Source organism: Microchirus variegatus, assembly GCF_963457635.1.
Source record: "Microchirus variegatus genome assembly, chromosome: 7".
Classification (NCBI taxonomy): Eukaryota; Metazoa; Chordata; class Actinopteri; order Pleuronectiformes; family Soleidae; genus Microchirus; species Microchirus variegatus.
In genome coordinates, this window is record NC_139808.1 from 429,776 (window position 1) to 442,900 (window position 13,125).

General features: G+C 39.1%; 1 protein-coding gene across 1 annotated transcript in view; it reads right to left on the reverse strand.

Annotated features, from left to right (window-relative positions):
- The window catches only part of bsnb (bassoon (presynaptic cytomatrix protein) b), a gene marked incomplete at both ends in the record, with an annotated part of 80,892 nt that overhangs the window by 59,026 nt on the left and 8,741 nt on the right, over window positions 1–13,125 (reverse strand). The window contains one exon of the mRNA XM_083892864.1: window positions 11,436–11,829. Within this exon, the coding sequence (XP_083748990.1) occupies window positions 11,436–11,829 (394 nt within the window). The remainder of the gene's footprint in view (window positions 1–11,435; window positions 11,830–13,125) is intronic.

Genomic DNA, 13,125 nt, shown 5'->3' on the forward strand with positions numbered 1-13,125 from the left:
ATAGGAATTGGAATTGGCCCGATGTCTCCGTCAAATCTACAGAGCAGAGCTTCGGCCTTGAGTCCGCCTGTATTTTCACTTCCACACCACAACAAGCGCCACACAAAGAAAAATGTCGAATCAGCTTCTAATGCACTGAGCTCATGTGGACGAACATGATGACTCCTGTTTGTCCTTAACCTCACAGAGCAGATGACAACAGGGTGAGTCTGGACTTGTGTGACACAGTCATAATTAAGCATGTGCGGTGGCCCAGATTTAGTTTGCCTTTAGTTCTCTCTATCTCTCTCTCTCTCTCTCTCTCTCTGCAAAAATGTTTTGGCACATGCAAAATTCAGCAGTTAAGTGTCTCCGCAGCTAAGTTTCTGACCCACTTCACACTGTTTGTCCACTTAAAGTCCTGATGTGTGAACACAGTTCTGTGTGAAAGTCAAACCGTACATTCAAACGATGGTTTCTTTGTCTGAAAAGTGACAAAAGAGCACAGATACCCAAGTTTTTCAAGTAAAATTAAGAATAAAATGGGGTAAATTCAAATCGCTTTATAAAAAAATACACTGTAAACATTTAATGAAAAGATGTTTAACCCGTAGTGCTCACACGGCACAGATCTGTGCCGCAGTTGCACCCATGGTAATTTGCTGTGAGAATAATACACAACTCCTTATATGGACATCCTGGGGGTGTGTGTTTATAGGTCACAAATTCAGGCTTTTTTTTTTTTTTTTGTGTGTGTTGAGTCAAAGTTTATGACTCTTTTTACATCACATTTTTAGTAGTGATATAAAGCAACAATAATTGTGCAGAAGTCACATAATAGACACGTTTATCTGTTCTTTTTGTTCATAAAAACGAGCCATTTTAAACAGTTTGAGCACTTTTTGCTCAGGTGTGTTTATAGAGTTGGTGAAAATTGCAGTTTTCTTTTATCAGATTGTTTAGGTTGTGCTGAAAAACAGGATATAAGACACTCTATGTTGCACATTCTTACATCCTCTGTATAAACTGTAATGTTTAAACATATTATTGGAAAAAAGCAGCCAAAAATGCTCTGTGTTCTAAGAGTTAACGAGTAAAATATATGCGATAATAGTGAGACAGAACGCAGCACACGGGTTATTGAGTGCATCCACGGTGGATGTTACTCTTTTAGTCCATGACAACTTGTAATAAACCATGATGAATGGATTACATAAATACTTATCAGTGGTTACAGTTCAACATGAGTTATTTAAGAAGAACCGCTGGTCGTTAATGGTGAATCATACTCGTGCATAAGGTGTGTGTGTGTGTGTGGTTGTGTGTGTGTGTGTGTTCATCATGGGGTTAGTAGATGCTTCCTTCCTGGATGTAACAGGCTAATGACTTTTGTCATTTGCCATTGTAACACAAACGCCAATAGAACACACACACACACACACATCTATAGCCCAGACACACTTGTCTCTTCTCCCCCCTCGTTTCGCTCTCTTCCTGTTTTCCCATCACCATAAATTAACGCCACAACCACCAGCGTGACAGTCAGAGTACGCTTCAACTCAACTGCGTCTGACTCCAACAGAAAAAAAAACACAGAAAACACGTCGGGTTCGGTCAATATTCTATCAGGCTCGGTCGAGTGCAGACGGACAAAAGGTTTGGCCCGAGCCTGTAGCCTGATTCACCACGATGTATGGACATGTTTGTGGAGATATGAGATGGTCAGAACCATCTAATAGATGTCCAGGTCATAACAGTAGGTCAGTAATGTATACTTTACTGGCGTGGAATCATATTTTCCATTGCAAAAATGTGTTTATTTTACAGTCTTAGTTGCTTTCTGTGACAGGAAGCCAAGAGTAAACATGTGGTTTATTGGGTCGAGACAAAAACACGACAAAACTGCTGTTTTCTCTCTGCCAAAGCTTTGATGGGCGGGAGCTGTCGGCCTCATAAACTATATTAATACATTTCCACGCAGAAAAGTATTTCAATTAATTCATGATTTACCAGCGTCTACGTCTTAGAAACGTAGCCAAATCCAATACACGAGAAGAAGAAAATGTAAATGAAATTGCTATATACCATTACTATGTCTAAACGTAGAGTATATACAGAGGCTCTAAGAATGTGTAATATAGTATCTTATATGCTTTTTTTAAGCACAGTTTCATTTTCGCCAACTATATAAACAAACCTGAGCAAAAAAAGTACTCAATGTTTAAAATCGGATTGAATTTGGGAAATTTTGGGAATACGTCACAGTTCAAAGTTCACTTGGCTCGTTTTTATGAACAAAAAGAAAAGAAAAACACGTCTAATTGTGCGACTTCTGCACAATTATTGCTACTTTATATCACGACTGAAAAGGAAACAAAAAAATTATATTTTTTAAAGCCTGAATATGTGGCCTATTAACACAGACCCCCAGGATGTCCATATAAGGAGTTGTGTATTATTACCATGGGTGCACCTGCGGCACAGATCTGTGCCTTGTGAGAGCTAAGAATTAACATGAGAGATTTTTTCCGGGGGGGAAATAAATAAATTCAAAAATCTACGTAAATCACACTCTGACTCCGCGTCGAACGAACGTGAACGTTATCCTTCCACTCAGTTTAACACGCCAAGCTTAAGCCAGTACGAGCGACTGATCCGTACAATAAGCTCGTCGTCACTTCACCGCGTCTGAAAGAGTCTCTCGTGTCACGTAATGCAAATTTAGACGATGAGGATTAAAGATGTCTGATACTAAATATTAGAATTAATTTAAGAGGATTAGGAGGGAGATTCAGCGTCCCCTTGAGGTTTAATAGACTCATCCCTTCGCTAATATGGCTGCACGTGTCGTACTTCTTATTTATGTATCATTTATTTAGGGTTAGAGAAATCAGACGGTGGCCTGCATGGTCCTATGTCCAAGCAGAAGTAAACTTCTGAAGAATTTAAACCTTTAAGTTCATGGTAAATCAATATCTGTACCTGAGACGACCTCTAAAGTCTGCCTCAAGTACATTTTTGACAACTTTGATGTATTATTTACACACCTGATATTGTGGTCTTATATCTTGCAGGTTATTGTTGGTGTAACAACTTTGAGAAATTTATATTTTTAGTGGTTAAAGGTGCATTATGTAATAAATGATAAAATCCTCCTAATATGTCACAGAGACTCAGGAATAATGTTCATATAACAAACTGAACTCACCAACAACAACAGTACAGACTAAATATTTGCATTAAAAATATATATTTTGCAGACTGCAAATCATGTTTATGTTTTGAAATCATGTTTTGGCGTGTGGCGCCACCTATCGCCGTCTACCAATCATTGCAGTCAGTAGAGTCTCAGCTGCCAAGCAACCACGGGTTGCCAGTTACGTCAGAAAAAGAAACCTAAAACACCTCGGTATTTTGAATTTGAGTGTAGTAACCGTTTTTGGCCACATTCTTACATATGGCGCCTTTAACATTTACTACAAGTGCAGTTTCTCTGCAGGAGGAAGGGGCTGAAACATGAGTCACAGCGTTTGACCATCACAGTGACTCACATCAGCTGCTTGTTAGTGGGGTAAAAAACAGTGTTTGGTGCAAAACTATTTGTGGACTACAGTCAAAAGATCTAGATTTATCCTTAAAGGCGGTAAAAAAAAAAAAAAAAAAACCTGACAGCAGCAATGTGAAAAAAACACATAAATATATTATCATCTTATTGAGTTGTTTGTGGTGAAAGTGTTGCCTCATGTAAAAATAACAGTATTCATTTGGAGTCATTATCATCTGCCTCTCAGGGTTGACTCCATGTCTGGACGCTAAAGTTATTCCCTATTGTATTTTGAAATTGAAATGTTATTTGTGTGTATTGTACTTTTCCTCCGCAGTATATCTGCTATATATGTACTCGCCTGCACTGACCCAATTAGTTTCACCTGCTCACAGTTACTCCTGCATCTGTGTTGTCGCCGTTGTCTTCGTATGAAACAAGTGTGTTAAAGCTCCCATAGAGTTTGTCCTATTGCACATGATAGTATGTGAGTTATGGAGGTTTACTGTTTGTTTCCAAAATGTAGAGCTTCATAAATGAGGTAATGTTACACAGATACACACCAAAAAAACAGCGTTAATTGGAACTTCCGATCTACGGGAGCTTTAAGCACTGTACGCTTCCTTCTCTGTACATTGTTATTTGGCCTCTGCACTCTTAGAATTAAAAGTACTATGTAGAACCATATAAGGTTCTTAGGCCTGTCCTCATAGGAGAACCCTTTTTGGCTCCAGGTGGAACAAGGTTCCACCAAGAACCCTTTTAAAACTCTTTATTCAGCAAAGGGTGTTTTAAAGGGTTCTCTGGATCAAAATGGTTCTTACTGGAACCATTAGTGTTACCAAGAACCCTTTCTTTGGGAAAGGGTTTTTCAGAAGCAGGTAGAACCTCAGCCCTTGTAGAAGGACCCTTTTGGAACCCTTATTTGTAAGAGTGTGTTTTGGTCGCCAGTCTGGGCACAATCACAACCACTGGATTGTTTACCGTGTTCACAAGAAAAGACCATGTGAACATTTACATTCACGACATTTCAGAGAGGAGAGAGTTGGGAAGATCACCTGTACATGGCTTCCATTTTTTCTGTCAATAAAACACTGGTTCAACCTTTCAGACAGTTCCTCAAATCATATAGTTGCAAAAGTCTGCGCCCGTGCACTGTTGCATTGACTCCCAGAGAAGCCGAGCTTCTGTGGAAGTGAAACGTCTTTTGTTTAGATAAAAGATGATAAATGGTTTGAAGCTTTTTTCATGATTAAAATAAGATTTCTGATTGTTTCAGCTTCTTAAATGTGAATATTTTCTGGTTTCTTTGCTCCATAAAACAAAGAAATCATTAAAAATCGACAGATTAATCAATTAGGAAAATAATCCTTAGCTGCAGCTCTAATACAGTATATATAAATATAAACCCCTCTCCTCGTGGCCTTTTAAGTATACGTGATAATAAACCCTGTGAACATAATGCTGTATTCATGCAGTAATGATGATAACTTAACCAAACAGCCGTCCCCTCTCTGTCAAACTGTTGTCCTTGGCCACATTTGTGCAGCTGGACAGAGCCGTGCTCTCAGTGATGTAGAAATCATACGATACGACGCGATCATGTTCACTCTTTTTTTTTTCTTCCTTCTGCTACGACGTCTTTCAGAGCATAAAAACACTGCAAACACACTGAGCAAATAAAACCCCCACTGTGGCTACACCTTAATGCTAACTACCACAGAGGCCTGCTGAGTGTGTGCTGCTCTCAGGATTGTGAGAGTGAGCACAGTTTTCAGATTTAAGAACACACACACACACACACACACACACACACACACACACAAACTGATGCATCTCACACAGCGGCTCAGGCGCTGACAGGAGCACCAAGCTGTGAACCAGTCTGTAAGACAGATAGTTTGCTTGTTTTAATGTATTTCTGGCGTTTGCCGCGCTGTTTGACGAGTAATGTTGAACTATACGCCCGCTGGTGATGTGCTCCGAGGTTCTTCTGCACGATAACCCACAGACGGCATAAGTGAGCTGTGGGTTGACAAAGTGTTTCTTTTGGTCTAAAGCGCTATATCCATAGAAAAGGAAGCTGAATTTCATGGATTGACAGAGGCGCAGTTTGTGAACAGGCAAGGCAGGCAACTGCTTGGGGCCCCGAGCAGATAGGGGCCCCCCCAACACTCGCAGCCTGAGGGCTGTTTTTACTGAAAAGTGCAGTGAGCAGCCGCCTCCGTCCCCCTTAAACAACAATGACATGTCAGTAGTAAACCTCCCTAAAGAGGCCCCACCTCACTTTAACCTGTGTGAAGTTATCATTCTGCAAGTTGGAAAATGAAGAGGATTATTTACAGTGTAATCTTTTTTACTCAGTTTATATATATTTTTTTCAATTATTTACAGTATTTTATTGTATATTTATATTGTTTTATAATGTTGGTTATTTACAGTTTAATGTATTTTTTTACTTATATAGTTTTCTAAAAGCTATTTACAGTATTTTATTGTTCTTTATATTTTCACATACTTTTTAATTACAAAATTTGAAATTTGAAAAAAAAATATTTAGAACATTTTTCATTGGTGTCAGATTATTTATAACATAATGGTGATGAACACTGGTTGGAAGGAAGGGCCCCCTGGGTATTTTTGCTTAGGGCCCCTACAGACTCTAGAACCGCCTCTGTGGATTGATACAGCAAGGTTTTATCATTTTTCTGATACGTTTCTATGATCTGTTCTTCAGTGTTGCAGCTCTACATGAGTGCAGTGTTGCATCGCGTATGAGTACAAACTCTCATATGGTTAATTTATGATTGTGAAGCTTTTCTCTCTCTAAGCTTCTGTTTCCCAAACACACACCGTTCTCTGTATCCTTCCCTCTCTCTTTCCTTCTCAGGACTGGGCCATCATTGCAGACAGAAGGAGGGTACGATCTATAAATAGAAATTGGACCAATTATAAAGCAGATGCTCCGATGTATGATGGTGGCAGAGCGGCGTCGGGGTGGAGGTGGTGGCGTCATCGGTGGTGCTTTATCTCTCTAAACTCTTCTTTTGTTTTGCGTCTTCTCCGACTGTCTCCTCCCCTCTTTTATCACACAGTTTTTAATGAAACGCCTCCTTTTGTTCATTTGAACTCAAGCAGTCACTCCTTTTATCTTGGTTTAACATACGCGACGGCACGATGGCACATGTATACAGTGTGTGTTTATATAAGCGCTAAAGTGTTTAGTTGCACATCTCAGATCTCGGGCCTACATCTCCAAATACGCCCCGTCTTCTTGAATGACAGTGACTGTGGCACATAAAACCCCACGTGTTGCTCAGTATTTACATCCCGTCCTCGTCGTCTGGTTGTTTAACGTCGCTCTAAAGTGTGTTACGATAATAAAAAAAAAAAAAAACTTGTTCCACTCGTGCGATGATTGTCTTTATGAGAAATAATGAATATAAACAATGCTTTTCATTCCGGCTGCAGATCCCACTTTTAATCGTTTTTTTTTTTTTTTTAAACGGAGAGATTATCAACACTTTAATCGCCATGTTTGTCTAATTTGAGGGGAAATCCTCCTTCATGAAGAGATGTTTAGCACATTATCCCTGTAATCTGGGACAGAGAATCCGTGCATGTGAATGATTTGTAAACAGATCCTGACACTGAAGCTGCAACGAATGACAAATGACCTTCAGGTGATTTTGCTGTGAGATAAATGAATGTAATTGTTTGACTTAAACAAAGGCAAGAAAATCCCATTTTATTATAAAAAATGTTAAAATTCTCTTTTAGGAGTTGTATCTTGATAAAACACCAGCTTTTAACCCTTTAACACCTATGGCTCAAAATGTCTGTCTGGACTTTTAGACTTGTTTTAACCATAAAATGGCCAGAAAATGTCCTTTTTGTGAATTTTTCCAGAATAAATTTCAATATCTGGCAGTAATTTACAATTGAGTGCATGTTAAAATGGGGTATTAACAGTTTAAAATGAAGATAAACACTGTAGTTGTCCACGAAAACCAGATTTTGCATGTTAAATTTGACATTTGAACTGTATCAAACACATTTAAAAGAACATTTGTTTAAGTAATTTCACTGGCTCTGTTTCCAGAAACAGAGCCAGTGAAATTACCGCGACGTGCAACTTCTCAACTTTCAGAAACCGCTGGAATTTTTCCGATAGCACAAACCGCCGCGTAACTGCGTTGAAGCAAAGTGCGCAAACGTGTGGTTTACGATTGTTATAAATTGGTTATGTGGTTTCATTTAGAGTTGCAACTAACAATCATCTTCGTCATTGATTAATCCGTCCATTATTTTCTCGATTAATCGATGAATTGTTTGGTCCATAAAATGTCCGAATAAAATGTTGAAAACCTAGAACCTGGAAATGTCGATTTTCTCCAACGTCTCGTTTTGTCCATAAACCAAAAATATTCACTTTTTAATGATTTCTTTGTTATGTGGAGCAAAGAAATGAAAAAAATATTCACATTTAAGAAGCTAAAACAATCAGAAATCTTGTTTTAATCATGAAAAAAGCTTCAAACCGATTATCGATGATCAAAATAGTTGACGATTAATTTAGTCATTGATGAATAATCCATGAATCGTTTCAGCTCTAGTTTAATTAACATTTTTCTCACTACACTCTGACAAATAAGGGTTCTTCTACAAGGGCTGAGGTTCTACCTGCTTCTGAATAAAGGGTTTTTCATGGGTTCTTGGTAACACTAATGGTTCCAGTAAGAACCGTTTTGATCCAGAGAACCCTTTAAAACCCCTTTCCTGAATAAAGGGTTTTAAAAGGGTTCTTGGTGGAACCCTCCAAAAGGGTTCTCCTATGAGGACAAGCCGAAGAACCTTATATGGTTCTACTTAGCACTTTTATTTCTAAGAGAGTGTATATATAACACTTTCTCCTCCTCCTGCTTACAAAGGACTATTTACTTCCACCCTTTTTTACGATCTCTATCTCTTCCTCGAGGTCCGTCCTCGTCGTGGCTGTAATTATGATTCCAGTCATCACTGCAGTCTTCAGCGTTATCATCATCTCACTGTGCAACAACAACATGACAGTCATCACTTTCAGAGAGGACGACGTGGCTGCGTTTAGATACGCTGCGTCGAGGAGGCAAAGGCCTGATCCATGATAAGTAGGTTAGAGGGTTAAATCTTCAGGTGTTTTCACTCTGTGTCTCCATCTCTCTCTCTCTCTCTCTCTCTCTCTCTCTCTCTCATTCCCTTCCTCTCTCTCTTTCTGTCAACATCTGACAAGCTCACCATACCATTCACCTCTGCTCTTCCCTTCAGAGCCTCTTGTCCAGTCGCTCCCGACACGATCTGTTCTTTATTGTCCTGCTTCCACTCAAATCCAACACATTTCTCTCAACCCCCCCAGCTTCATTCTCTCCAGCGTTCACTTTTACTCACATGTACATTAATCTGCTTAGGTGTGTGTGTGTGTGTGTGTGTGTGTGTGTGTGTGTGTGTGTGTGTGTGTGTGTGTGTGTGTGTGTGTGTGTGTGTGTGTGTGTGTGTGTGTGTGTGTGTGTGTGTGTGTGTGTGTGTGTGTGTGTGTGTGTGTGTGTGTGTGTGTGTGTGTGTGTGTGTCCGCGTAGATGAAAAACTTAACCTTTTATCTGCTCGTCACGTCGTGACTCTGGTAACCTGCGCTGGGTCGCGCCATCGCGGCTATATTCTGCAACATGACTCACATGAAGGTGATGTGAAGCTTCCTGACGGATGACACAGCCGCGTTTGACTCACGGGAACAACGTGAAGCGTGGCTTAATTCAAATTAGGCGAGCGATTTTCATTTCACGATGAAGGCAACAGGCCTTTTCAGCTACCTGTGAACAGTGATGAGTGTGTAGATGATGTGGTTGTTGTTGGGTTGATGCTCTAGGTGTGATTTTGACAGAGTTCCTGTCAGAATGGAAGGATGTATTTTTGTTTAAAGGGACACTGTGTAGTATTTATGGGTTTATATAACCCAAAATCCACTTTTTTATACATATTATGTGCTCCTGCATTGTCTAGTCGCTGTATAATAGTTTTTGTTTCATTTTCGTAGTGTTTCAAAAAGTCATGTAAAATAACATGGTCGCGGGCCGCGGTTGCATAGCCACTGTTAGCAGAGAGACGAGAAACGCGTCACGAACGGCTTATTTAGTTTGGGCAGCGAAGACCAAAATCCAATTTTGATTTTAAAGCAATTATAGACAAACATTGAGTAAATGACTTACTGCCAATAAATCACGCTAAACGCTACACGGTGAAGTCTGTGAACCACAGTCACAGCAAACACTCATTAATACCCAGACTAAACAAAAAAACAAATGACATTAAAAAGTAATTACCTCCCGTACAAATGAAACAAAACGTGTATCACCTAAATCACACTCTTCCATCAAAATGCAAAAGTGTGCGTGAGCCTGTACTTCATCTTTTATTAAGACACTGCAGATGTAAACTAATGTATTCACTCACATCATTTTCTCCTACAAAATAAATGCCTTCTGCGGACGACGTGTTACAGTCGTACAACGGAGGCAAATGGAAAAATTGACGAGCTGTCGGAGGCAACATCATCTGTACGGTGTCGCAAACACTTCACACATACACACACTGTATATACTGTATATACTGTATTTGAATGTATATATATATATAGCTCCACACTGTGGGGAATTACATGAAACAGAGCCTGAAGGATTAAAGATCTCTTCTCCTGTCACTCTGATCAGCGTCACAATCACTTTGAATGGTTAAATTATTATTTATTATTTGACCATATTTTATTATGAGTTTAATTAAGACAAACATGTGGTTGATCACACAGCTGCTCAGTGCATTGTTCCCTTTTCCCTTTAGGCTCTGAGCGGTTTGTAAAAACATGTCTGAACAGGAAATAGATTTTTTTTTTTTTTTTTTTTCCTTCACCATTATAGCAGCATGGATGTTATTGTCTCCCATGTGAATGCAGATGCTGTGAACTGTTTATAAGCCAGGGTTGAACAACATAGGTGATGCTCATCATATCAATATTTACATGTGCTCATGTTGCAGATATGCAGGTATTTGATTAGTATATACAGAGGTTATGTTAGGTCTTATATCCTTTTTTTCAACACAACCGAGGCAATCTCATCAACTTTTTTCACATATTTTCAGCAAAAAGTACTCAAAATGTTTCAAATCGGGATTGAATTTGTGAAATTTGGAAATACGTCACAGTTCAAAGTTCACTTGGCTAATTTTTATGAACAAAAACGAAAGAAAAACACGTCTAATTTTGTGACTTCTGCACAATTATTACTACTTTATATCACAACAAAAAATGTGATATTTAATGAATCATAACTTTGAATCAACAACACATAAGAAGACGGAAAAAAACATGCATTTTTTTAAAGCCTTAAAGCCTTATGTCCATATACACTACCGTTCAAAAGTTTGGGCTCACCTATATAATTTGATGGTGTTTTCCATTAAAAGTCACACTTTTATTCATCAAAAGAGTTGCAAAATGAACAGAAAATATAGTCAAGACATTGACAAGATTAGAAATAATGATTTTTATTCCAAATAATCATTTTTTTCAAGGGTTTTCTAATCATTAATAGTCTTCTAACGCAATTAGCAAACACAATGTACCATTAGAACAGTGTAAATGTGCCTCTATACACCTATGTACATATTACATTAAAAACCAGACGTTTGCAGCTAGAATAGTCGTTTACCACATTAACAATGTATAGAGTGTATTTCTGATTCATTTCATGTGATATTTTTTGAAAAAAAAAGTAATTTTCCTTCAAAAATAAGGACATTTCTAAGTGACCCCAAACTTTTGAACAGTAGTGAATGGAAAAATGCACATTTCCCGGGTGAATATTGGACGAGCGGCGCTGCTTACCTCAGTGAGGTGAGGGTTGGGGTTGAATCCACACTGGTTGCACACCATGAAGCGACACTGTGTGCAGGTGTTGAAGCTGGGCTTGTCGTCCCCGGTGCCCGTCAGGTCGGTGGTTTTGCACACGGGGCAGAGTTTGCTGCTGGGCATGGGCGCAATCTGAGGCACAGAGTACGGCGAGGTGGGGACACTGCCTCGGTCGGGGGACACAGAAGGCGACCGCCCAGTCCTGCTGCTTCCCACGTCCACCTGCAGGCTCCGCCTGGACACGTGACCCTGGCCCTGCTCTCCACCCTGTGGTGTGGCGTGCTGTGGCGTGTCGTGGGAGGCTAACCTGTCTCCTGTCCCGTGACCACTCTGGGCTCCTGTTTTAGGTCCAGGGTCTGGCAGTGGTGGTCTAACACAGAGGACAAAGAGAACACACACAGAGGTCAATATATTAAATAAAATATTATAGATCCTTGGCAATGTGATGAAAAAAATGTAATTTTCACCAACTATATAAACACACCTGAGCAAAAAGGACACAAAATGTTTCAAATTGGACTGAATTTGTCTTCATAATTTAGCTTAAAGCCTGAATATGTGACATATAACCACACACCCCCAGGATGTCCATATACACTCTTAGAAATAAAAGTTCTAAGTAGAACCATGTAAGGTTCTTCGGCTTCAGCTATTGTTGTTTGTGCTTTATAAATAAAGTTGGATTGATCCACTGAGATCTGTGCACGTGTCAATGGTAAACTTTGCCATAATTGTGTTCAAATTGCACTCGTTTACTCACGAATTTCAGGTGTTGTTCATAATTTGTTTTGTAAAAAACATTAAATTAAATGTAAAACAAAGGGAAACGAATGGGATTCTTGTTTTTTATTGGTTATGATGCTATTATTTTAGTGGTACGGCCCACTGGAGATCAAATTACAAGTTAATTCATCATAAAACGTGTTATTTTTTAATTACTATTTCTAAGTTGAGGACTGAAATATAAAGGCGCCATATGTAAGAAGTCTCTGTGACATATTAGGAGGATTTTATGATTAATTACATAATGCACCTTTAATGCTAAATATAAGTCTGTATTATGACACGGCGGTTCCTTAATCACGGACACATTTCACTGACATCTTTGCAAACTGTTCCATTCTTTGGAGATTGTTGCAGATCCTCCCTCTATGAGTCCATATAAGACAAGTTAAGTGACGTTTACTCTACGACGCTGCAAATTACAAACGGAGCAGATGATCGAGAGGAACAGTGAGTCAGTAAATATGTCACAGACACATCAGTGGATTTAGGATCTTTGCCTGTTCTTCTTAAAGCGACCCAGTTTGCAGACCTTGTCACATTTAAAGGTGCATTATGTAATAAATGATAAAATCCTCCTAATATGTCACAGAGACTCAGGAGTAATGTTCATATGACAAACTGAATTCACCAACAACAACAGTAAAGCCTCAGCTGCCGAGCAACTACGGGTTGCCAGTTACATCAGAAAACCAAACCTAAAAGACCTCAGGATTTTTCATTTGAGTGTAGTAACTGTTTTTGACCACATTCTTACATATGGTGCCTTTAACTTTTTGCGTTTTTGTTTTAAATGCCTCGTTTAATGCTCTCTGACACAGTTTTTGTCTATCAGTCGCTTAGACTCACCGACCAAAAGGTTGAGTCGTTTATATCTTGAAAT